The 25,487-nt window shown below is 53.1% G+C and overlaps 2 protein-coding genes across 4 annotated transcripts in view; one reads left to right on the top strand and one right to left on the bottom strand.

Annotated features, from left to right (window-relative positions):
* The first annotated feature begins 959 nt into the window (after window positions 1–959).
* SERPINH1 (serpin family H member 1) lies at window positions 960–10,630 on the top strand. Of its 3 annotated transcripts, XM_019726451.2 has the most exons (6): window positions 1,043–1,139; window positions 2,595–2,638; window positions 5,094–5,761; window positions 6,904–7,002; window positions 7,110–7,342; window positions 9,625–10,630. In XM_019726451.2, exons 3-6 carry the CDS (start codon window positions 5,137–5,139, stop codon window positions 9,925–9,927), a joined length of 1,260 nt encoding a protein of 419 aa, XP_019582010.1. In that variant the 5' UTR covers window positions 1,043–1,139; window positions 2,595–2,638; window positions 5,094–5,136; the 3' UTR covers window positions 9,928–10,630. The 3 variants fall into 3 exon arrangements, with proteins under 3 accessions (XP_019582011.1, XP_019582010.1, XP_019582013.1); XM_019726452.2 differs by lacking the exons at window positions 1,043–1,139; window positions 2,595–2,638 and adding an exon at window positions 960–1,020; XM_019726454.2 differs by lacking the exon at window positions 2,595–2,638 and having other exon boundaries at window positions 1,081–1,139.
* A 6,235-nt stretch (window positions 10,631–16,865) lies between these two features.
* MAP6 (microtubule associated protein 6) overlaps window positions 16,866–25,487 on the bottom strand; it is a 71,822-nt gene continuing 63,200 nt past the window's right edge. The window contains exon 4 of the mRNA XM_019726450.2: window positions 16,866–17,901. Coding sequence (XP_019582009.2) covers window positions 17,007–17,901 — 895 coding nt within the window. The 3' untranslated portion in view covers window positions 16,866–17,006. The remainder of the gene's footprint in view (window positions 17,902–25,487) is intronic.

The raw sequence follows: 25,487 nt of genomic DNA, 5'->3' as shown, positions 1-25,487 counted from the left end.
TTCCCTACTAACATTTACATACCCAACTCAGGATGTACTGGTCAAGGGCAGGGACTTTGCCCTGTTCTCAGCTGTCTCTTCAGTTCCTAGGACAGAAATGAATACCCCAGCATAGCTTGGAGATCAAGGGGCTTATCAGTTGTGGGAGGGTGGGGTGGGAAGAGTTGATAGTGAGACCTGGAACCTGTGGGAGGGGACCCAGACAGGGACGACCAAGGAGAGAGAAAGACAGAGACAGACAGCGAAGGAAGCAAGGAATGACTTAGCACCACATTACACAAAGGAACTGAGGCCCAGAAAAGTAAAGTAACTTGCTTAGTGTCACACAGCTTATTACTTAGTGGACAGCCAGGGTTTCCTAACTGTGCATCCCTCCAGGCCCAGCCAGACCACCTGATGTTCCCCAGGTGCCTCTGCCTCTATCACTCCAAGACTTCAGCGGGTGAGGGTCAAGTACTGCGTCTGGTCCAACCCCACTCCCCTTCCAAGCAGTTACTGAGGTTGAGCTCCAGCCTAGGTCTTCAGAACAAACTGCAGAGGGAAAAGGGCTCTGCCTCCCAACCTCTGACCACCTCCCCTAAGACAAAGGAGAGAGGGCCCTGACCGAAGAAGGGGTGCGTAGGAGGACCCAATTAGTTTCAGCTCTAAAATAGGGGGTAGTGGATCCATTCCGGGCAGAGCCCCTGCAGGGAAAGGGATACTGGAAGGAACGTGCGATCAGGGGTAAGCTGGCTTGTGCAGAGAGCCTGGGTCGGAGGGTGCTCCTCTCTGGGGGGCTGGATCCTAGAGCCCCGTGTGCTCTCCAGCTCAGCAGTCCCAACTGCCCCCCCCCCCCCCCCCCCGGCAGCGGCTCCCTGGCGCCCCATCCAATGATGGGGCAATAGGACCCAGCGGCCGCGAGAGCGCCCGCCGAGGGAGGGAGGGGCGGGAGCCGGGGCGGTTTGGGGGAGGTCTTTGGCTTTTTTTTGGCGGAGCCGGGGCGCCCTCCGGAAGCTCTTCCAACTTTCCAGAAGTTTCTCGGTACGGGCGGGAGGAGGGGACGCCATATATAGATCTGGGGAGAGGGGAACGGCGGGGAGTAGAATCCATCCGTGGCTGCTGTGCGAGTCCCATCCCGGCGCCAGCCCGGCCCGGCTCAGGTGAGGGGCGGGGCAGCCGGGGGTCAGTGGGGCCGGGCTGGGGAGCGGCGGGCGCTTTGTGGGTGCTCACGAGAGCAAGAGGGGCGGGAGGCCCTCGGGAGGGGTTGGAGGCCAACTAGAGTCCCTGGCACTTTGGGGGCAGCTGAAGGGTTCGGATCGAGAATTCGGAGCTAGATGGCTACGGTGGAGTAGCCTGAGGGCTAGGGTAGAGACCAGAGCCGATTGTGGAATCCAGCACTTGGGAGGATCCCGAAAAAGTTTAGGGTTCCCCAAAAGTGTGGGGCAGGGGTGTGATGGCAGAGGAAGCAGTGGGCCTGGAGCCAGGATGCTGAGACTCGACCTTCTGGCAGGGTCAAGGAGGAGATGGGTCTGGGGCCCATTCCAGCAAGTACTGGTGGGCCAGGCCAGCTCTGCAGGTTGGGTGCCTCCAGTTCTGGGGTTGAGGCCCAGGGGCTACAGGGATTGGTGGGCCAGCCTCCTTACTGGCTTGTAGGGGCATTGTGAGTCTCCTGAAGGCAGGGTGGTAGGAAAAGAGGTGAAATAGTTTTGGCTTTTCCTGGGGTGGGAGGTCTTGGCTTTTGGGGTCCCCACGGTTTGGGAGGAGTCACCAATGGTGGCTTCATTTCTAATCAGAAGCCTGCGTGTGTAGATGGCAGCTAGAGGGAGGACTTGACCAGCATGTCTCCCCTACACCCCCTTCGAAAGGAATGAGGCAGCAGGGTCTGCACCCTTCCACCCGGTGGGAGGGCTGACTAGAAGGCTTTGAGGCACCCACTCTGATTCTGTCTACTGCCACCTGGTTCTTTGAGTAACTGCAGGTTTAAGGCTACTTCCAGAGACTGGGGTTGCCTGCCCCCAGCTTAGGGACATTCCCCACACCACTGGAGGAAGAAGAATGAAACCACCTCCAGCACGGCCACAAGGCCTGGCCCCTCCTCTTCCCGGGTTTCCGGCTGGTCCCTCTGGACTGCAGGGCCCGGATGGAGGGACGCTGGGGAAAATTAGGGGGCTTTGGTTCCCAGAGAGTCTTTGACTAGGACCACACCCTCCCGTCCTCAGATGGTTCATCTGCCCATCCCCCCTCCCTGAGGCCTCCCGGTCCCCTCTAGTCTCTGGTCACCAGGATTCCCAGCAGAAATGTTTTTTACTGGCTGTGTAACGGGACACCATATCCAGCCCTCAGGAGGGGCTCTGTGGGTGCTTCTGGGAGGAAGGAGGCCCCCACGGATCCCTGTGGGCCAGGGGTGCTTCCCTGCCCCTCTCTGGCCTCAGTTTCTCCCACTGTACAGTGAGGTGGATCCAAGGTCCCTGTAGATCTGGGACTGGCTAGGTCTCCCTTTGTGCCAGGGGCAGTGTAGATGGGGTCCCTTTTGGGGGCTGGGCCTTCCAGGCCTATCCTCACCACCACCCAGGCCGTCCCTATCCCATCCTCCTCACTCTTCTGTTTTCTTTCAGAATGAAAAAGGCAGGCATTGACCTCCCCCTGAGGCAGTTTCAAGGTACTTTAGACCTCCTCAAGTGTTTGAGCCCCTCTCTGGTGACCCCCTTGGCAGCTGCTTTCCTTTTCTTTTTCTTAACAGAAACCCAGAATCCAGTCTCAGCTCAGTCTGGCTGGCTCGCTGTGGGCATCTGATCGTGTATCTTTCTTTGTGGGACTGTAAATCATCCAATCTTGGCCTAAGGGCTGGGATTTCTGTGGCAACATGGGCTGGGCTGTGGGAGGCCAGCTTGCTTGCAGTGACTTGCCTTCCTCCGTTCTTGTTGCTGGGTTAACAGGGCAGCCCTTCTCCACAGCCACACATCTTCCTGCAGAGAGCCATGTGTGGGCTGGGGGCTAATGCAAGGGATGTTCCATGGTACCCTCTGGGACCAGAACCCAGGCCTCCTGCTTCCCAGGCTGGAAGCCCCCCTCTGGTGGGTGGAGATAATTCAGTTTCCAGCCTGCCACGTAGCTGGAGCTGGAGCTGGAGCAGGAGCAGGAGCGCAGCTGTGTGGCTGCCTGAGGAATTCCAAACTAGTCATTTGGAGCTTTCTTGGAAAGCCCCTCCCAGCCCTTTGAGGTTCTGGTTGGCTGGGGGTGGGGGCTGTCAAGATGGTGTCTGCCACGTGGCAGGACTGTGAGCTGTACTTCTTGATGGTCTCCCAAGGGGGATGCTGGTGGCCTCTGCAGGGTCTGAGCTGTGGCGTCAGCTCTCTGGACTAGAGGTGGCCTTTGAAGAGGGTGACAGTGTGCTGGTTGTGTTGGCATCATTCGTAGGGCCTCATTCTACTCTCTTAAGTGTGCTTGTTTGTACAATAATTATGTAGTCACTGCCTTTGAGACTCCAGGCCTGGGGGGGAAGGAGTTAGGGCTGGGAGGCAGGTGGCCAGACCCTGAGCTGTCTCTTCCCCAAACTGTACTTTAGAGTAAGTTTCTCTCTTACCCCTACAATCTGTACTCTAGGGTCCATGACTTATGTACCTTCCCCCAGGTAGCTGTGAATCTCTGTGGCCTTCCTTCCTCTCCCCACCTTTCCCCATGTACCCTTTGCTTCTCCTTTGCCCTGCACCTTCAAGGATGGCCAGCCCAGGAGAGGGGGTTCACAGGACCGCTGCAGCAGTAGAGCCTTCCCAGAAACTCAGTGCTCCCACAGGCAGGCGCAAGTCCTGAGGGTCTTCCACCAGGATTCTGAGTTTTCAGTCTTCCTTGAGAAGGGCCACAAGATGGCATTTGCCAGAGCAGTGGGATCCCAGCTTCCACCAGTGTACCTTCTAACCCTTCCCCCTGTCCTGCTATCTCCTCTTCTGTCCTGCTGCATGAAGTAGAGGGGGAAATGACCTGAAGGAGGAGGAGTGTGGACGTGCCCCATGAGAAGAGACTGTCCTGATTGGACGCCCCAGAAGGAGAAGGGAGGCTTGTCCTAAGGGCCATTGCTACTGCTGTGGTTTAGGGACGGGACCTGTGGGCAACCCTAAAGCCATAAAGCAGATAGTCTGTGTGGCAGTGGCTATCCCCAGCTTCCTGGGAGGCTGAATACACATCTGGCCACCTTCTGGGGAAGAAGTAGGGGTGTCATTGCTTCTTTGAGCTGTGACTTACCCCCTCCCCCAGTATCCTTCCTCTCAGGAAACCTACTCCCCCACCCAACCCAGCTTTCATCCTGGGGATTTCCTATCTGCTCCAAGGGCTGTGGGCAGATGGGCAGGCAAGTCCCTGCCAAGACAGAGGCCTTGGGCATGGAGATGGAGATCCTTACAACTTGGAAAAGGGAGAGTAAGGCTCAGAAAGGGGTAGACACGCGCACGTGTGTGCACACACATGCTCAAGGTCACCCTTGGGTCAGTAGATGGTTCATTTAATGAGTGAACCAACCAATGACTCATTAACATCCAGGGCAGAATGAGAGGCATGGGGAGGAGCAGGCCTACATCCTGTGCACAGGCCCCTGGGCTTCGTGCTGACCCTCAGCCCATCTGCCACATTCTTCCACTGAAGAAGGGCCCTAGGGATGTATGAGATCAGAATAAACCTTTATACATACTGGGGACCCCAGGGATGGCCAAGTGACCCTGGTTTCTGTTCCTTTATGAATTGCGGAAGCCTGTTGTATGCTAGGCACTGGGGATATAGAGGGAAGCCAGACTGGCTAGGTTTCCTGTCTTGGAGGTCACAGACTAGTTAGGGATGGAAATAATACAAAAATAAACATGTCGGTCTAAGTGTTGTAAGTTCAGTGCAAGAAAACACTAGGGTGGAGGTGGAACCCAGGAACCCTGTGTCAAAGCAGGCCTCTCTGCAAGATAGGCAGACTGAGACCCCTCCAATCTGGACAGCCCAAGGTTAGGTCTGAGCTCCCCAGAGTTTTGGACTCCCTTGCTCCCATCTTCAGGGAACTTGGTGGTGGCCAGAAGGTGGGGGATGGTTGTTGGGGAGGACCATCTAGGTAGGGCTTCAGGACCTGGCTCTCTCTGCAGCCCTCACAGGTCCTCTGTGGTGCACACAACCCACCTCCCAGCCATGCGCTCACTCCTGCTCACCAGCACCTTCTGCCTCCTGGCTGTGGCCCTGGCCGCCGAGGTGAAGAAACCCGCGGCAGCCGCAGCAGCCCCTGGCACGGCGGAGAAGCTGAGCCCCAAGGCAGCCACACTGGCTGAGCGCAGCGCTGGCCTGGCCTTCAGTCTCTACCAGGCCATGGCCAAGGATCAGGCGGTGGAGAACATCCTGTTGTCGCCGGTGGTGGTGGCCTCGTCGCTGGGATTAGTGTCGCTGGGCGGCAAGGCGGCGACCGCGTCACAGGCCAAGGCAGTACTGAGTGCGGAGCAGCTGCGCGACGAGGAGGTGCACGCGGGCCTGGGCGAGCTGCTGCGCTCCGTCAGCAACAGCACTGCGCGCAATGTGACCTGGAAGCTGGGCAGCCGCCTGTACGGACCCAGCTCCGTGAGCTTCGCGGAGGACTTCGTGCGCAGCAGCAAGCAGCACTACAACTGCGAGCACTCCAAGATCAACTTCCGCGACAAGCGCAGCGCCCTGCAGTCCATCAACGAATGGGCGGCCCAAACCACCGACGGCAAGCTGCCCGAGGTCACCAAAGAGGTGGAGCGCACGGATGGTGCTCTACTGGTCAACGCCATGTTCTTCAAGCGTGAGTCCGGAGGGGCGGGGCTGGGCGTGGTGGGGCTGGGGGCGCCTCCTGTCCCCCGAGCCTTTGGCAAGTTAAAGCTGTATTGCTGTGCCTAGCACCTGGCTGCTTGTCGTTGAATCAAAGCAACCGTGGAGGCAGGCACTGTTATTAAAGTATCTTACATATAAGATACTAAGTTCAGACAGGTGCAGTGCTGTGTCTAAAGGAAGGGGAGACTCAAGGCCTGCAGAGAAACTCCAGAGGATGTGCTCCTCTGTGTTTCATCACAACAAAATGCTATAGCTTGCTTGGAATCAGTAAAATTCAGTACTCACTTCCGCCTCAGTAGTAAGTGTTGAACCCACACCTGTGCTCTTGCCTGATCCTCAAAGCCACCCTGGGGACAGGTGGTGTTACCTCCATTTCACAGGTAAGGAAACGGAGGCTCCACTAGGAGGTAGCAGAGCCAGGATGCAGCCCCAGGTGCTGCTTCTGTGTTGAATTGGGGTTAATGTGTGTTTTTGAATACCTGTATGGATAACACTGTTCCCCTCATGGTGTGCTATGAGAATGAGGTAACCCCCATTTTACCAATGAAGGGACCGAGTAGTGAAAGGTCTCACAGCCAGTAAGCAGCTGAGGCTGGATTTGAACACAGGTCAGGGCTCAGGCCACTGTCATATATGCAGTTTTGGGGTCATTTTTCTGGCCACAGAGATGGGATTTGCAGACAAGACTTAAGGGTGGTCTTGAAGTACTACCTGCCCAGGGCACACACCCCTCAGTTAGCAGGTGGGGTGGGAAGTAGAGCTTAATGTATGTTGCCCAAATGCCTGACAGGTGCCAGGGTAGAGGGTGGACATGGTGGTGGCTGACCGAGGGTCCTCCTGAAGGAGTTCTCTGCCATGTGGCACAGTCACAGTCAGCCCTGACTGTAGAGAGCCAATCTTCAGGCTGAATGTCCTGGGGCCAAGACCCCCACTCCCCAAAGCAGGGAGCATGAACTCTGGGCTGGATTCTCGGGGGAGGTGGGCTGCAACCGAGGCCCGAAGACTAGAACAAAGGCCTGTGGCAGGAATAAATCCAGATATGCGGTTGGGAAGGGCTGCGTCTCGAGGGAGGGGGCATCTATTTCTGACCTTGTATTCTACTTCCCACTACAGCACACTGGGATGAGAGATTCCACCATAAGATGGTGGATAACCGAGGTTTCATGGTGACCCGTTCCTACACCGTGGGTGTCACGATGATGCACCGGACAGGTAGTGCCTTGTACAGCTGGGGGCCAAGGTGGGGATCTGAGGGTGCTTGGGGCCTGGCCCACCTTAGCCCCACAGCCTGCCCAGTGCCCTCTCTGCTCTTCTCCCAGGCCTTTACAACTACTATGACGATGAGAAGGAGAAGCTGCAAATGGTGGAGATGCCCCTGGCCCACAAGCTGTCCAGCCTCATCATCCTCATGCCCCACCACGTGGAGCCCCTTGAGCGCCTTGAAAAGATGCTGACCAAAGAGCAGCTGAAGATCTGGATGGGGAAGATGCAGAAGAAGGCTGTCGCCATCTCCCTGCCCAAGGGGGTGGTGGAGGTGACCCACGACCTGCAGGTGAGGGGCGGCCCGACGTGGAGGCTTCCAGGTGAAGCAGGGGGGTACTTGGGCACCCATTCACCAGCTCAGCAGGTCTGTCCTGAGCCCCTCTGGGTGTGCAGGCAGTCCTGGTCTCAGCTGTGGGGGGTCACGGGGAGGAGGCATGGGCTCTGCCCGTAGGAAGATGATAACATCAGTGGCTAAAGAGAATTGAGCACTTGCTGTATGCCAGGCACTCTTCTAAGCACTTTATATGTATTAAACTCTTAATCCTCATTAGGTAGGACTGTCAACCTTATCTTATAGCTGTGGAAACTGAGGCTCAGGTTAAATAACATCCAAAGTCACACAGCCAGTAGTAACTCTGGCACCAAGCCATGCCCTTAATCCTGTGCGCTGCGCCTCTAAGAGACTGAGTGCCCCCAGTACAGACTGTTCGAGGTGGAGGATTGTCCCCCATTCTGTAATAGGCTAATCAGGACTTTCAGGTGTGGGTCACTTGGGATGGCTGGAAACAACCTACTCGCTCAACGTGATTTCTGCCTCATGACCACCCTGGGTGGTGGGCAGCAACTCGGGGAGCAGCAGTGACTTGCTAAGGTCATCCTGGCTAGTAAGTGGTGCAGCTGCAATTAGTCCTCAAGGTGAAAGCTCAGGGTGGCCTTTTTGTCAGTCAGGAGAGAGAGATTTTTAAAAAATATATTCCAAAGGGAAATTTCATCTTATTCCTGCCTTGGATGCCAGATAAGGTTCCTTGGCAGGCCTCTCACCCACTGAATTCATTCAGACTTGCTGTTGAGAGAGTGGAGAGAGAAAGCTTGAGGTGAAATGAGGCTTAGGCTCCAAACCAAAGAGACTGGTGGAGCTTGGATGGTCTGTACTGAAGAATAGCCCTATGTTGTCCGGTGAGGAGCCATCACTGTCTTCCTCCTGGGCTGTCCTTGCTCTTCTCCAGCCTCTTCTGCAGTGGCTATTATATGAATCCCTTCTCCTCTTCTTTCTCCAGGGTCTTTCTGGAACCCTGGGTGTGCACATTACCCAGCGGTCTGTGGGATAGAGTGAGTTGGGAAATTCGAAGTGGGTGACTTGTGCAAGATCATCGGGATTAGAGTAGCTTGGCCTAGAATGCCTGTTTCGGGACCAGCCAACGCTCAGGCTCCCATGTCTACGGCCTATTTGGCTAGGTTGGGAGGTGGACTGTCCTGCAGAAGCCTTGGCCCCAAAGGCTGTTGTTCACTCAGCCCACAGTCCTTTACTGCTGCCTCTTCCACACTGAGAGCCAGAGAGAGCCCTGGACATGGGCCCTGCCCTGGGGGAGATCTGAGTCACGTGGGAGAGACAGACAGGACTAAACACAGATAGGCAGAGAGAGGCCCAGGGAAGAGCTGCTCCGGTCTTGTGGGGTAGGGAAGGCTTCTGGACGACATGATGTCTAACGAGCACCACAGGGAGAGAGGGCAGCTATCAAATGCTTTTGAGGATGCCAGTTGTTCAGTGAGCTTGTCGGATGGAGAACAGGGTGGTACATGCTTAAGGGGTGAGGCTACAATGTAAGCACAGATCACCTGGGAAAGAGCTTGTACCTGGTGTCCGAGGGCTGTGCCGAGCCATGGATAAGGGGTGTGTGTGTATGTATGTTTGTGGATATGTGTTTTAAGGTTTTACTATGGAATTGTATGAAAACAGATTAGTGCATTGTATCCATTCACCCAGCTTCAGCCATCATCCATCCACTCACGACCAATGAGGATTCATCTACGAGTACACACCCATTCCTCCCCCATCACATTATTTGGAAGCAAATCCCAGACGTCATAGCACTCTGGAAAGGTTTTAAGCCCCAGTGTAATGTGGTAATGGCTATCCTTAATTCAGTCTTTCTCAGACTCGAGTGTGCCAAGAATTACCTGGAGAGTTTGTTTAAAAGGTTCCGGGTCTCCCTGCAGAGATTCTGATTCAGTGGTGCCAGGCTGGGGTCAAGGAATGTGTGTTTCGTATAAACTCCCAGGTGGTGCTGATGCTAGCTGTCTGTGACCCATACTTCGAGAAGCACTAGTCAAGATTTCTTGGCAGGGTCAGGGATACATTCTGCCTTTTCCCTGAGTCTCAGTTTCCTCATCTGTCGAGTGCCAATTAGAAGCTCTTGCAGGGTTGTCATGAGAACTGGAGGTGACCAGGGAGTAGGAATGCGCTGCTCTGAGGTACAGGCGGGCGGGAGATGGTAGACAGGGTGGGTGGAAGGGGAGGGTCTGGAAGCCTTGCCTGCTGTGGCCTCACCTGGCACTCACCTGTTCCCATAGAAACACCTGGCTGGCCTGGGTCTGACTGAGGCCATCGACAAGAATAAGGCAGACCTGTCGCGCATGTCGGGCAAGAAGGACCTGTACTTGGCCAGTGTGTTCCATGCCACCGCCTTCGAGTGGGACACAGAGGGCAACCCCTTTGACCAGGACATCTATGGGCGCGAGGAGCTGCGCAGTCCCAAGCTCTTCTATGCCGACCACCCCTTCATCTTCTTGGTTCGAGACTCCCAGAGCGGTTCCCTGTTGTTCATTGGGCGCCTGGTCCGGCCCAAGGGCGACAAGATGCGAGATGAGTTGTAGGGCCCTGGGTGGCCACGAGATGGCAGGAGGCAGCTGAAGGCTCCTGAGATATATGGGTGCTACGGGGGTGGGGGGGAACTGAGGTACTGACCTTGGATATTCCATGGGGTGGGTGGGTGGGGGAACAGCAGACTTCCTGTGTGTCTGAACAGACCTTCCCAGCCAGAATTCCCTCTGCTTGGACATGGGCCACCAGACATCATGATGCTGAGCCCAGCCCCACACCCTGTGGGACCTGGACAATCGTCATCATGCCCTGTCCTCAGAGTCCTAGGAACAAACCTGCCTCAATCAGTGTTCATATTTATAGGCAAGTGCTTTCTCATTTGGGAGACAGAATTGAGCTGGGGGGTTCAGCCACGCCCTCGTAGAATGGGGACCCTCTTTTCTGACACTACCACCACCTCAGTCCCCTCCGCCCCACCAGCTCTATCCCAGTCTTCTCCCAACTTCCCTCAACTATCAAAATAGGTGCTGCAGCCCCTGGGACAGGCACACCCAGAGTGGCCCTGGCCCCACTGAGAGGGATCAGGAAATAGCTCATGGTGGGTGGGGCTCCTGGGCAGACTCTGGTCAAGCATTGTAGGGATGAACTTTTTCCCTTTAATGGATTTTCAATGATGGGGAGAAAATGAGCCTTTGTTGCTGTCAAACCAAGAACTTATTTGTACAATTTTTTTTCAATAAAACTTTTCCAGTGAAATTTTGTTGGCACACAAAGATGATTGGATCAGAGATTCCCATGTCATTCTTCCCAGGGGACAGGGGCTCCTTCTGTGAAGCCGGGTTTGCTACTAACAGTCCATATAAGGTCCTGAAATGCTGGCAGCTAACTGCAGATGATACTGTGCGGCCGGCCTGCTATATGCTGACTCAGGAGACTGTTTTTCGGCTCTGTCTGCCCTGGAGAGGTTGTGGCTGCAGGGTCAGAGTGATGGTGCTGAACCTGGAGCCCAGGGTATCCCAGTCCTGTTGTACAGGACTCCAGGCTTCAGCCCCCTAACCTTTCACTTCAAGCTGACCTCATCCACATCCAGGGCCAGAGGGTACAAGCTCAGGCTGCCTGACTGGACATGGCTTTGGAAGGAAGGGGCTTGTGGGATCCTTGCTCTGTGCGTTTATAGCAGAAAAGGAGGGACCAGTCTGCCTCACTTTAGTTCCCTCTCCTGGAGCTCTGGGCTCCTACAGCTTAGGGAGGGAGAGGGCATTTGGGATGCACAGGACAGAAGACCCACATGGCTGGGGAGGCAGAGGAAAAAGGATTCTTCGCCCATCTCTGCAGCTTGCTGGCTGTGTGACCTTGGACAGGTCACTTCCTGTCTCTGGGCACCTCTCTTGTTTCCTCATCTCAGCAGCTCTTCCCTGAAGGTTGTTGGTCCAGGGAAGGAGCCCCGGCCTGGCTGGGCGACCCAGTTGGAGTCCTCTAAGATATGAATGGGGCTGCAGAAAGGCCAACTGATTCACTCCCATTTATTACTGCAACAGAATTTTAACACCACTTTTCAGAGGTCTAGGTCCGTCCTGTGCTGTGGACCCAATAAATTAGGTCAGTGCCCTCATGGGGCTTCATCTAGAGGTGGCGACTTAGGGACAGTGACAGGTGTGTTTAGTACTCACTGTGCTCTAGTCCCCTGGATTGTTCTGCTCCCATGCGTGCCACATGTATTCTCCTGCCTCAGGGCCTTTGCATTAGCTGTTCTTTCTCCCTGGCAAGTGGTTCTTCTAGATCTTTGCAAGGCTGCTTTTTGTCATCCAGAAAGCTTAATGAGCCCTTCCTGACTACCCATTATAAGCAGCTCCTCCCCCACCTGCTTTTCTGTTTTCTCATTTTACTGACTCCTTAGTGCTATGAAATTATCCACCTATTGACACATTCACTGCCCCCCACTGTTAGGAGAATAGGAACTATGTCTTATTCATCCTGCACCTAGATTCAACATGATACACATATAAGGCATTAAACACATATTTGCTGAGTAAATAAGGGAAAAGGCTGTGCTGGAAGAGCACCAGGGCTGTGGGAGTCCAGAGATGGAAGCCGTGACTGCCATGGGGAGTACAAGGAAGGCTCCCAGGAGGAGGTTGCCTTGAAGGGTAAAGAGGCATTTCTCGATCAGAATAATGATTTGAATAATTCAGCTGGTACTACCTTTGTGTTTTGCTTCTATGTGCTAAACACCATGTCAGTCACTTGATTATAATTTCATCTCGGCCTTCTAACAGTTTGGCTAGGTAGAGATTATCCCTGTTTTACAGACGGGATAACGGAGGCTGAGAGAGGTTAAATGACCTGCCTGAGGCCCCGGGAAATGCTCCTACTCAGTTGTATAATTGTTCTTCCTCCACACTCCGCAGGAAGGGCAGGAGAGGAACTGGCCAGATTCTAATAATAAACTTGCTTGTACTATGTCAGCCCACTTAATGCCCACAATAGCCCAGTAAGGTGGGACGTCTTCCTAATCATACAGAGGCAGCTCAGAAACGGACAGAGACTAGACTAGAATCCTGACCCCAGGGCTCAAAGTTAAAGCTGCAACAACTCCACCACCAGGTGGGAGCTGGCAGTGCGAGAAGCCAGGCCTGAATGTGGGGGCCACCCAGATGACAAAAAAGGCCCTGAGGCCACTTGACTCCATCTGGGCGCAGGGGAGGGTGGTGAGAGGTCTGTGCTCCCACCGTGTGGTGAAGGGTAGAGTTGCTTGGTGTGGAGAGTGGCAGGGCAGGTGGCGGAGGAAGGTAAGTCAGGGCCGGGCTGTTAGTTGGCACAGCCATATCAGCTCTCTGCAAGTGCTAAGGCAGAGGATCCCGAAGTGAAAAATGTGTAAAATCGCGGCTCTTCCCTACATCAGCCACCAGAGGCTCCCGCGAGTCCGCGGCCCAGCTCCTCGCGGGGGGTATCCAAGGCCAGCCTCCAGGTGGCGCCAGCCCCTCCCAGGGCGGGTGGGCGGAGGGCATGGTCCGCACCTGCTGGCTCCAAGGCTTCTTTCGCACACTCGCCAACCCCACGCGTCCCTCTGACCGCTCAACCCCGCGTCCTGAGGTCCCACCGGGCTAGGCTGCAGTGGCAGAGGAACCCGGCCCAGGCCTGGGGAAACTGCCCGGTGCCCACAGCGCTGCAACCTGGCAGGGGGTGAGCTACGGGGCTTGGCGGTGTGTGAGTGGGCAGACGGCCGCGGGCTGGGCTGTGGGGGGACAGGGTCGAAACCTGGCTGTAGGAGCGGGAACCCAGACCTGGTTCGGCGGCTCTTGGGTGGAATCTGGGCATCTTCGGGATCCCAGTCATGGATCTGGGCTCAGATGCTGACCCACCAGGGTTTGGCCCTGGGCCAGGAGTGGAGGACTCCTCTTGCAGAGTTCCCACCCGCCCCGCCTCTTCCCCACCCCTTCTCGGCTTCCTCTCGTCTCCCACAGGCCAGCTGTGTCTGTAAAGGCGGAGTCGCTGGCCATGGTGGTCAGGGTACTTTATCTGGGCACTCCCAAGGCTTCTGAGGGAAGGGAGGAGGAGAGGGAGGGATGGAGATGATGGATGCTGGGGAGGGCCGGGAAATGGCTGCAGCCGGGAAGAACCAGGGCCTGAATGAAGTCTGCATCTGGGATGGGCTAAGAGAGTCTAGCTCATTTCCCACCGTTCTGCGCCCCAGCCCAGGACGAGAGGTCTTGGCCGTCACCTCCCCACTGGGCCTTCTTTCTATGCAGTGGAGAGCTGGATGTGATGTGAGTGGGACGGCCGCCAGCAGCTCACCCCTGAGCTAGAGGTTTTCTGCCTCAGGATCTCCTCTAATTGGACTGTTTGACAAGTAAGAAAATTGATGTGGCGGGCACTGCCATGTTCCACAGCCACCTCATCTGTACTCTCAGCTTTTGTTACTGGGCCTCACTCTCCTTATTGACTCACTTCTGGTACCACAGACCCCTGGTTTCTCCTTACAGCGTAGGGCCAGCCCTTCTCAGCTTCCTTTGTGCATTTCTCTTCCTACCTCTTAAAAGTATCCAGAGCTTTGGGCTGGGCCCACCTCTTTCCATTCTGACACTGTCCCTGGGGGAGCTCAGTGTGGGGCTTCAGTGACCGCTCCCCACCCCCCAAAGGCAGCTGACTCCCAGGTCCTATTCCAGGCAGCTCTCTCTTCAGAGGTCGAACCCTGGTAGGTGGTCGCCTCCTGGACCTCTGCCCTTGGATGTTACACATCTCAGAGATGGAACCATCATCTGCCTGGACCATGGCGATGTGTGTGTCATGGGCCTGGGTGTGTGGCTCAGAGGGAGAACTGAAAGGAGGGAGGTGTCCATACACAACACTTCTTTAGCCTCAGTGTGGCCTTTTTTTTTTTTTTTTTTTGGTAGGGCTCTGACCATTAGAACTCATGGCAGCAAGCTCTGTGTTGGGCCAGGAAAAATCCTCTGTGTGTGTGTGTGTGTGTGTGTGTGTGTGTGTGTGTGTGTAGAGGTGGCTTCTGGGAGCAGAACATCCTGGTGCTGTTGGGAAAGGGGTGAGGAGATAGGCCTGGGGCCAGTTGCTCAGAAAAATTTAGAAGTTATCAGTACTTCCTGTGGTGATTTCTCTGTAAGAACTGAGCTGAGTTCCTTTAAAAAGAGCTCTTTTAACAAAGACCTTTAAATGGAGTTAGTGTCCATAACAGATCATAAAGATCTTAAAGGGGTGGGAGTGTTTCTTGGGAGCTGGCTTTGGTGGAAGGAAACAGGTGGAGCTCCTCCCATCCTGTGGGGACAGAGCCCTAGAGCAGTTTCCAGGTTCTCAGCCTCACGTGGAAAGGTGCTGGCTCAGGTAGTAGATAGCCTTCAGCTCTGACTAGTTGGCCATCAGCTGTAACCAGTTAGCCATTGGCCACTGATATAACTGCCGTGGCTACACTAGGGGGTTGGTTTGTTGGCGGAGAGGTAGACGGTGGATTGCGGATCGTGTGGCTCCTGCCTCCTGTGTCTCCAACCCAGCCGCCAGCGAGCATATAGTGGCATGACTCCCCTATCTATGGCTCTGTGGGTGTTCCTTTTTGGCCTCACCATATCCTGCGTTCTTGTGCAGGGAGCAGGACCAGAGACCCCGCATGACACACACCCTTAGGTCCCTGAGGACTCTGGGTTTTAAAGGGGAGGCCATTGCGGCCCAGACAGTGGGATCCTCACAGGACCCATCTCTGACCACATCAGAGCTTCAGCCCCACTGGCAGCCCCCATTTTTCCCGCCTGCCAGCAATACACAGCCCACAGGACTGACCCCCACTCCCTTCCTGATGTCCTGAGATTCAGAAAACTGGTCATCCCTGCCTGATCCCAGTTTTCTGCCCCAGAGACCTACACCCCTTGATCAAACCTTCACGCGAATCAGGTTCCTTTCATTCAAGGACTCCCAGGGATGCTTACCCAGGCTCTCCAGCCACACCCACCGTGCCCCTTTATCCCCTGCCTAGGGTATCTGAACTCCATGGCCACTTTCTCTGAGAAGCCTTCCTGGCTGCCCCCACCAGGCATTCTCTCTTCACTGTCTTCTCAAACCAGGCCTTTTGTTGTCCTAGGCTCTCGTTTCCTTGTCGTAAGACTGGGATTTTTTTTTTTTTTTTTTTTTATCACAGTGACTTCAATGCCAGCACTGAGTGAGACACCAAGTGGGTGCTAAGGAAAGTCTGCTGTGTGCATGCATGAGTGGGGGACGTGAGGCATTGTTTTAGCAGCCCTGGCTGAGCTGTCCTGGATACTGAGTGAGGAGCAGCAGGTGTTAGGCTCTGTCCTCCTGAGTGTCCTGGGGCTCTTCTGATCAGAGGCCTGGTTTGCTCAAGAAGCACCACATCTGGATGAGCTTTAGGACTGAGTTCTGGGCAAACAACGGTCTCCCAGAATTACCTTGGGCCAGCTGGGTCCCTGCTCCTGTTTCCTCTGCAGGCTCCAGTTCTGACCCACCCAAGGGCTCAGCCTGCTGTGATTTGGTACCAGTTCCAAGGCTTTCATGGGACCTTACCTGGAAAGTAATAAAAAATATATGTATAGGTCTCTGCCACCAGTTCCTGGCACAGAGTTCCTAAAACCCTTGTAATTTCCTGGGTGAGTGTCTTTTGTTTTAAGGAGGTGACTCTTGCTGGCCTCCTGGGTAGCGTCAGGATGAGTACTAGTCACCAGAAAGATGAAACCGTGATTAGAAGCTTGGATCTTTAAGCCCCACCTCCCCATCCTCTAGGAAGAGGATGAGTTAATGATTGATTATGTCTGTGTGATAAAGCCTCCATAAAAATCCCAACAGTATGGGGTTTGGAGAGCTTTCAAGGTTGCTGGAGGTACTGGGAGTGTGTCATGCCAGGAAAGGGCCTGGAAGCTGGGTGCCCCTTCCCCCATATCTTACCCTACCTACCTCTTCCATCTGGATGTTCGTCTGTATCCTTTATCCTTTTATAAGTCAATAAATGTGTTTCTGTGAGGCATTCTAGAAAATTTTTGAGCCCAAGTAGGGGATTGTAGGAACCCCAGATTTATAGCCGGTCAGAAGTACAAGTGACAGACAACCTGGGACTTGCCGTTGGCATCTGAAGTGGAGGGGGCAGGGGACAGTCTTGTGGGACTCTCTTAACCTGTAGGAACTGACGTTGTCTCCAGGTAGGTAGTGTCAGAATTGAGTCAAATTGTGAGGCACCCAGCTTGTGTTGGATAATTGCTTGATGTGTGGGAAACCCCACACATCTGGTGTCAGAAGTGAAGTGTAGGAGTGTGAGAATAAAGGAGAAACACAGGTGTGTCCTGTCCTCCATCTCCTAGCATCTCCCGCCCCCTCCCATCTCTTGCTGACAACTTACAGGAGTTGGGGATTTCTGACTCCTCTGGCCCAGATGGGTGATGCAGCTCCTGCATGCGCACTTTCAAATGTGCATCACACACACACACACACACACACACACACACACACACACTCAAATGGAGCCAGCGAGAGACACTGCTGAGCCAGAGGGATCAGTTTTATTAGATTCCAGCAAGACTATACAGCACATGTTTCATGCATATTAAATGTGAGTCTTCGCTACCCCGGGGAGGGAGCACTTTCACTGCCAGCTCTTTCCTTGGTGTGTCAAGGGGTGGTGTCAGGGGGGACTCTCAATATATTCTGCATGGGGGACAGTTGGGATCATGACTGGGGGTGGAGGTGAGACGGTAGGCAGCTGAGGGCCCTTGGGACCTTGAATCTTCAGAGGTTCAGGGACCACAGGACCTTGGTCCTTTGCCGGTGGTGGCACCAGAGGGTCTCGATCTTTCAGAGGCATGGGGATTATAGGAACTGGATTCTTCACAGGCTCGGGGACGACAGGACCTTGATTCTTTGGAGGCTCAGGGACCATGGGGCCTCGGTCCTTGGTTAGTGCTGGAACCACAGGACCTTGGTCCTTTGCAGGTGCAGCAACCACAGAATCACGACCCTTCAGAAGCACTGGGACCACTCCACTTTGATCCTTGCCTGGCTCTGGGACAACCACACCTTGATTCTTTATGGGCTCAGGCAACACAGGACCTTCTTTCTTTATTGGTGCTGTCACCGTGGCACTTTGCGGCTTCAGATGCTCTGGGACCATGGGACCTTGATCCCTGACAGGTGCTGGGACTGTGGGACCTTGATCCTTCGGAGGCTCTGGTACCATGGAACCTTGATCCGTAACTCTTGCTGGATCCACAGGACTTTGACTCTTTGGAGGCATCGGGAACAAGGAACTTTGGCTCTTGACTGGTGCTGAGATCACAGAACCTTCTTTCTTTAAAGATTCAGGGGCCACATGACCTTGATCCTTCACTGGTGCGGGGACCATGGGACCTAGATCCTTCAGAGGCCCTGAGACCACAGGAGCTTGATCCTTCGGAGGCTCTTGGATCACAAGTCCTTGATCTTTTAGAGGCCCTGGGCCCACGGGACCTTGATCCTTATCTGGCTCTGTGGCTACAGGACCTCGATTCTTACGTGAGTCACTGATGGGTTCAACCTGGCTCCTGCAGAGGAGAGAGAGGTGGTCACTGAGAGGGCCAGAGCTCAGGCCAGGGAAAGGGTAGGACACAGAGTGCCTGTGGAGCCTGGGCAGGGCAGCTCTTGCTGGAGAGCCAGGAGGAGACTCTGATTTCCATATTCTTAGTGCAGAATGTGGGGTGGGATGCGGGCAGGCTCAGGAATCAGTCATTCAGTGTGCTTGCCAATTGATTATAACCTGCACATAGCACAGAGGGTGGCGCCCATGTGAAAACAGCAGTGCTGTAACGGGACTCAGCGTCCTGCCATCCGTCTACCCCCACTCCACCCAGGCCGCTCTTCCTTCCTGTGGGATAGCTGGGTCCATCCTGGGAGCCCCTCTTAGCTGTCCACTCAGATGGCCCTACAGATGGCCCTACCTGGCCCTACAGGCCAGGGTGCTCTTTGTCCACAGGGCTTTCCCAGGCTCCTTCTCCCAGACCCACGTGTTAAGGGTTGGCTGTGGGGTGGGGCAAGGGCTCCATGGCATGCCAAGAAAGAAGCAGTGGGAATGTCCCTCTTCTCCCCATTCCTTGCAAGCAGAAAAGTATTTTATCACTGACATTGTTTAAAACAACCAGCATGTGGTAGTAATAATAAGCAGACAGCGTTTAATTGGTTTTAGTCTTGCTTTTCAATTCTCCATGACAATGCGTCTCATTGTTGCCCGTGCCACTGCTGCCACCGCCACCTTTGGCAGCTGACTGGCTGGGAGTTCCCATTCAGGCGACGAACAGGCCCTGCTCCCCTCGCTCCATCTCCACTTCTGGCTCCCTCTACTCTACCTGGGCCTGTGCCCACACTTACTCCAAGTCTCTGGGGCTGATTTCCCTGCAGCCCAGGATCTAAGCCTCTCTTCAGAATCCTCACAGGCTGCTCCGTCTGCTTCACTGCAAATACCTGCCCCATCCCTTGGCCCACCCACGTCGTAGAGAGCAGGTGACATCCCTGACACCAAGGGCAAACATTGCCACATTCAGACCCCGCCAGTGTAGTTTAGAGTGCACACTCCTTCCTTGCAGGCCAAGCTGAAAGTCACCACTCAGGAGTGGCCATTCAGCCAGTGTCACAAGCTCATGCATACCTATAACACATTCCACTTTTCAAATCACTTTGGTTCAAAGCTCATTTCCGCAACCCAGCAACCCTATGAAGGATGCAGGGAGGGTTGTGTCACCCTTGTCAGAGGAAGAAACTGAGGTCCAGAAAGCGCCAGTGAGAGGGAGTGCACGGCCTCTAGTTGCGTCTTTCCCCTCCTGGTGCCTGGTTTCTTTCCCCTACAGCGCCAGGCACTTAGTAGGTGCTCAGTACAGGTTAGCTATTATTACTCTTTCACACTTTGTGACCACTCTTTGGGGCCAGTCTTTAAGCTTAAAACCATGTCAGCATTTTAACAGTTCCTATTGGCTTTCAGGACTATGCCTTACCTGCTTAGTAAAGCTGGTACAATAAGACCTCTACTTAGTAACGCTTTCTTAACTCATTATGGTTTCATCTTTTGGGGCCTCAAGTTTGTCATCTATTTCATTAGGTGTAATGATCTTTCCTCAAATTTATGATTAGAGATCTTGTACATAGAGCACCTGTACCGAGATATTACTATGAAATACTGTACTTATTTTTCTTTTTACTTAGAAGTAAAATGACATGTATGTGGACATCTTTTGCTCTGACATATCATCCTGATCCAGACACTTTGTACTGTGTCTAGCATCTCGAGCTACCAGGGCACTGCTGTCTCTCAACAGAGCACCTGGTGGCACAGGCAGCCTGCCCGTCCAGTCCCTCCTGATGTCTCTAAACATCACAGTGGACAGAGAGAAGTCAGGGCAGCTCACGGGCTCAGCACCACACACAGCACAGCTGCCCTGGCCAGATGGACACCGCTGGCTGCTATCAGTATGAGCTTAGCATTTGGGGAGAGAGCCAGGCAAAGCCACCAGAAGCCTACAGAACCCCAGGATGGCATTAAAATACCTCTAATCATGGTGGCTGGCCAGAGAGGAAAAGTAAAAACCTGATTCAGAATAGAATCAAGCAGGACATTGATTGGATGAGTCTGTCAGGTTGTGAACCTCCTGGGTGGGGTCATCCTGAAGGGGTGACGAAGCTGAGGCAGGAGACAAAAACGGTGACCCGGGCTTAACTTGATCTCAGGGGTTATTGCACCGGAAGGTTAGGGACTCAGCGTCCCCTGCTGTCATGGAGATTAAAAAGAAGGCCAGCCCCACAGTGTGAGTTGCTAAATATATTTCCCTGGGTGTTTGCAGCACTGGCTCCCATGCTATGCCCCAAATTTCTGTTTAATGAGCACTCTTAGCCAGTGGTAAACTAACCCCAAATTTGCTTGGATATATAAACTTACATTGCTTTGGTTAGAAACTTGTTTCCTTAGCGAGTAAGTAAGCGTCTTTAGTCATGGGAAGGTTTAGAATTAAGATTAGAAATGACAAATTAGGGGCAGCCAGGTATCTCAGTTGGTTAGAGCACGGTTCTCTTAACAACAAGGTTGCCAGTTCGATCCCCACATGGGCCACTGTCAGCTGCGCCCTCCACAACTAGATTGAAACAACTACTTGACTTGGAGCTGATGGGTCCTGGGAAAACAACAGACTTAAATAAATAAAATAAAACAAATTAAAAAAAAAAGCAATGATAAATCTACCATATTGTCTTTTTTGATTTTAAGTTTAGGAAAAATTGGTGTAGATTTAGTTTGAAAGTATTTGTAATGTTTAAAATAATTTGGCATATTAGAATATGTAACAGATTAGATTTGTGATTCCAATATAAAATCTGTAATGGAATAATTAATTTATACTTGTGATTTTAAATGGAAAGATATAAGATAATTCTATACATTTTGTAAACAATGATGGAACGTTTATGACAACCAAATAGTTTTCATATTTTTAAGCTTAGTTTATTTCATTTTAACTTATTCATCATTTAAATTATTTAAGAGAACTGAATTAAGTTATAAAATCCCCCTTCAAAGAAACTGTTAAAATTGACTAAATTTTTAAATTTGTTACTTTTATCAACTAAGCATTCATTTTTAAAACCACAGCAGCCTCAGTTGGTTTTCCTATGAACAAAACTGCCCTCAAGGGCACATAAGACTCTCATTGACACTGACTGGCCATCGCTCGGTTCCATGTGCGCTGCCAGTGTCCCAGCACTGCTAGTAAGGCTGCCCCACCACTCCCAGTAAGGCTGGCAGAGCAGCACTCAGAGTGCCCTCTGTGTGAAAGAGACAGAGCCGTGCCACCGGGGTGGGAGGGCGGGGAAAGCCGGGCGCACGGTTAGTGAGTGGAGATGGGCTGCATTCAACTCCACTCAGCCCACAGGCCAGCTATCCTTGGGCGTCACCCAACCTGCACAACCAAACCTGGTGCCCTGAGCCAGACACACATCTTCTCAAGACAGCATATGACACAGAGCCCTTCTCCTCCCAGCCTGTGTACCCTCTTGGAAACTAAAACGACCTGCTGGGTTTGTCTCAGTTTCTGTGTTGCTTATTGCCTGCAAGATCTCGGGCAATTATTCAACTACAGTAGACCTCAGTTTCCCCACCGGTACAATGAGGATAACAACGCAAATGTCAGGGATTCTCACAACAGAGAAGCGGATGATCCTGTCAGGCAGGGATCTGAAATCATAACGCTTGATATTTGCAGAGTGGTTGGGTACGTCACGTGAATAAGTCCACGACTGTAATAACTGTAGTAACAATTTTCTAAATGCTCACACACTGGACCCTCCTGGCAGCCCTGGAGGAAGGTAGGGCATGTGGCCTCACCCTCCTCGCGCTGTCCTCTGGCCACCCCATGCTGTTTTATAAACTCCCCATGTTTTGTTTCTTTGTGTCTGCTCCTGGATTGCCCCCCTTTTCCCCTGCCTGTCCCCGATGGCTCGGCTCAGATCCCACCTCCTCACTAGGTCCTTCTGCATGCATCTCTCCACATTAGTTTTGTCTGTATCTCCCTTGCAGCACCATCTGATCGTCTCTCCCACATTTCTAGAGACCCCCATTACATGGCAGGTCTCCCCCATTAGACTGTGAGCTCCCTGAAGGCAGGGGCCACCCTCCTGGCCTGCACGCCAGTGCCCCGCACAGCACTTGGAACGAATAAGGTCAAATGTAGATTTAGAAATTATTGTTGCTGAAACCTAGATGGCACCATCTAGCCCATGGCCCCAGCCAGAACCCCAGGGTCATCCTTGAGACCTCCCTCTCCCTCAAAACCTTCACCCAGTCTGTCAAGAACCATCTGTTCCATCTCCTAACATGTATCTCTTGAATATCCCCACTTCTCTTCCTTCCTCCCTCCCTCCCTTCTCCCCACCCGCTGTGACACCATCTCTGTGGACCGCTGTCACAGCCTGCTAACTGGTATTCCCTGCTCCTCCTCCAGTCCATTCTTCATATAGAAATCAGAATTATCTTTCAAAACAGCAAATCTCTTCCCCTGCTTGCAACTCTGCCGTGGCTTTGCTTTGCGCTCAGAAGAAAAAGTACATCCTGTTACACGGCCCCACCTGGCTGACCAGCCGGCGCCCACCATCTTCCTGTCTCCTTGTGCCGCAGCCTCCCAGGACTGTGGTCTGTTCCTCGGTCTGCCCTGCTCCTTTCTGTCTTCGCACGTGCTGTTATCTCCTCCTGAAACATTCTCTTGCTCCCTCTTCCCCTGGTTCATGCCTACTCACCTTCCATCGCTTAGCTCCCTGGAGTACTTTTCCAGGAAAGCTGTCCCCTGCTACAGGCTCTCCTGGTCTCTGGCCCTCCCTTTCCTACCCCTTCTCATAGCGAATTGCTTGCATTCTTTTGGATTAATGTTTACCCTACTAGACTGAAGCATTCAGAAGGCAGGGCCATGTCATATTTGCATATCATTGTACCTAAAATAGTATCTGACCCAGGGAAGGCCCTGACTACTGTGTTTCCTTGAAAATAAGACCTAGCTGGTCAATCAGCTCTAATGCGTCTTTTGGAGCAAAAATTATTATAAGACCCGGTCTTATTTTACTATAAGACCGGGCCTTATCTAACATAATATAATTATATCTTATATTAATTTTTGCTCCAAAAGACACATTAGAGCTGATTGTCCGGCTAGGTCTTATTTTTGGAGAAACACGGTATGTACTTGTCGAATGAATCATAAAATGAGAGACTTTTCTGTGCCAGGCTCTGTCCTATTTGTAAAATGCAGTGCTCCAAGTTCACATGAGACATCCTGAGTCTTAGGAACTTGGTTTTCTGCCCTTCATCCTGTTTCCATGGAGACAGGCAATGCCTCTTGGGTACACACACACTGACTTTGGGTCCATGCTTTATCAGAGTCTGGAAGCAGGATTATTGGGCCTTGCCCCACACTTTCTGCAGACAGGGCTCCCTTCCCTCCCACTGATTCCTGCCCTTGCACCCAATTCTAATTCCATAATCTACCGCGTGATTTTTCCTTCTCAGACTGTCTCCTGATGGACCATCAAAGTGGCCGAGAGCTGGGGCCATGCTCCTGTCATAGGACCCTGTTCAGAAATCAGGGACCTGTGGACCCTGTGCTTGAATCCCTGCCTCCACAGCTTGGAAAAGCACTGAGGAAGAAAGAAACTCATATTGCCTGAGCAATAACCACGTGCCAGCCTCGATGCTAGGTGTTCTAACATAGATCATTTCTCATAATGTAAGGGGCAGCCTGCTGGAGGAGAAAGTACACTGACTGGACTCAAGGCCAGAAGAGCTGGGTTTAAATTCTGACCCAACTCCTTCTTAGCTGTGGGATGTCATCATGGGCGTGCCAGGCTCTGGGCCTCAGTTTTCTTAATCTATAAACTGGGGATCACAGGGCCCACCTTCCAGGGAGGGTATTTTTATGAGAACACTCATGGCATGACAGCTGGAATGCGGGTGATATTTAGTAAACATTAGTTCCTAAGAGGACTTAGGGATCTGGTCTAATTGTGTCACGCTACAGATAGGCAACTAGGTGCAGCGGGCAAGCCACTCTCCCATAGCCACACAGCTAACAGACAGCAGGTCCAGGGCTAAAGCACAGGCCTCTCACCATCTCAATGGGTGGTAGAAGGGATAGAGCAAACTCACTGGAAGCAAAGATGGGCAGGAGGGTCTGAGCCAGGGCCCAGGCCTACTGTACCTCAGGGGCTCTGGCAGGAGGTGGGTGGAGGGACAGGGCAGTTTCATGGCTTTGTTCCCCTCCTGCCGCCCTCACGGGCCCTGTGCAGGTCTCATATTTCCCAGACACAAACAAAGCTCCCAACGTAGTTATGGGAAACACAGCTACCCGAGGGGCAGTGCCAAGGAAACCATCTTTGAAAGGCTCATTATTCTTACGAAGAATCTGCGGGAAACGAGGCGTTCTTAAAACAACAGCTCTCGTCCCACCTTCTCCCCCACAGGACTCCACGGCAGCCTCTATTGTAGCAGTTATCAGGGTGCTGGGTAATTACCTGTCTCTCCCACTAGGCTGTGGGTTGTGTTTTTTTTCATCTCTGCATTGTTAGTATCTAGTGTCTGGCTCATAGTAGTACCTGGCAGACATTTGTGGGAGTCACAAATGGCTGGTAGGTGGCTTTTTCTCTATATTCTTTCTCTTTTATCCATTCACTGGACAAAGTCTGTGTTAGGTCCTGTGCTGGGGGCATAGCAGTGAATGAGACTGGGGCCCTGACCTGAGGGCCACCCCTGCCCCCATCCCCACCTCATGTGGAGCAGGAGACAGACCACGGACACTGTAAAGCTACCAGTGTGTCTGCACCACAACCAGCCCTGGCCCTAAGCCTTCATCAGCCTGTGTCACTTTAACTAGGGTCCCAAGGTCCCTTCAGGGGCAAAGACATCACTCGCTGGAGAAGTCCTCTCTCTCTGTTCTATGAAATCACACTTCACAGAGCCAAGTGAAAGCATCCAGGGCTGAAAGGACAGACCTGAGGGTCATTGGGTCTCTTGAACGTCTGCTGCTATCTCCCTGTCAGCTGGCCCCAGTCACTGCCCACATTGTCCCAGGGTAGGGCATACACCCAGTGAGGCAACCCACCTCTTGGTGGCCTACTGGTTAGACTCTGAGCAGAAATCTGTATTTCTGTCAATTCCACTGCTTCCCATGCCTGCCCCAGTCGGGGTTTGTGCTCTGGGGCCACCCTTTCAGAGAATGCCACGCTGCCTGCCCCAGGATAGCCTTGCAGATATTTGATGATATTTGAAGGGGGCAGCAATTATGTTCTTATTCCTGGCTTCTTTGGGCAACACATGGCCCACAACAGCTCAGACGTTTGGCTTCCAGAGCCCTCGCTGTCCTGACTACTCTCCTCACAACACACCTCAGTTGGCTTCCCATCCTTTGGAAAGTGTGACCCCAGAACTGAAAGTGATATGGAGGCGTGGTTACCAAATAGGACACACCACCTCTGCCCTGGGGTCTGTACCTCCATCGAGGTAGTTCTTGGCTACTTTAGCTTTCTCTCAGGCACGTCACTGTCACTGCCAACACCACCTGTCCCCATCTGCCTTAGTCACCCCCTCCTCGGTGACTGAAGATGCGTTCTAGGG

Source organism: Rhinolophus sinicus, linkage group LG06 (assembly GCF_036562045.2).
Source record: "Rhinolophus sinicus isolate RSC01 linkage group LG06, ASM3656204v1, whole genome shotgun sequence".
In the NCBI taxonomy this organism is placed as follows: Eukaryota; Metazoa; Chordata; class Mammalia; order Chiroptera; family Rhinolophidae; genus Rhinolophus; species Rhinolophus sinicus.
The sequence above is the reverse complement of the archived record's forward strand: the minus strand, read 5'-3'. Positions and strand labels throughout refer to the sequence as shown.

Excerpts from the sequence above, each read along its gene's own strand:
- SERPINH1 (XM_019726452.2), top strand. The coding sequence starts at position 5,137 with ATGCGCTCACTCCTGCTCACCAGCACCTTCTGCCTCCTGGCTGTGGCC. Across the intron at positions 5,762-6,903 it reads CAACGCCATGTTCTTCAAGC|CACACTGGGATGAGAGATTC; the intron begins GTGAGTCCGGAG and ends TTCCCACTACAG. Across the intron at positions 7,003-7,109 it reads CACGATGATGCACCGGACAG|GCCTTTACAACTACTATGAC; the intron begins GTAGTGCCTTGT and ends CTCTTCTCCCAG.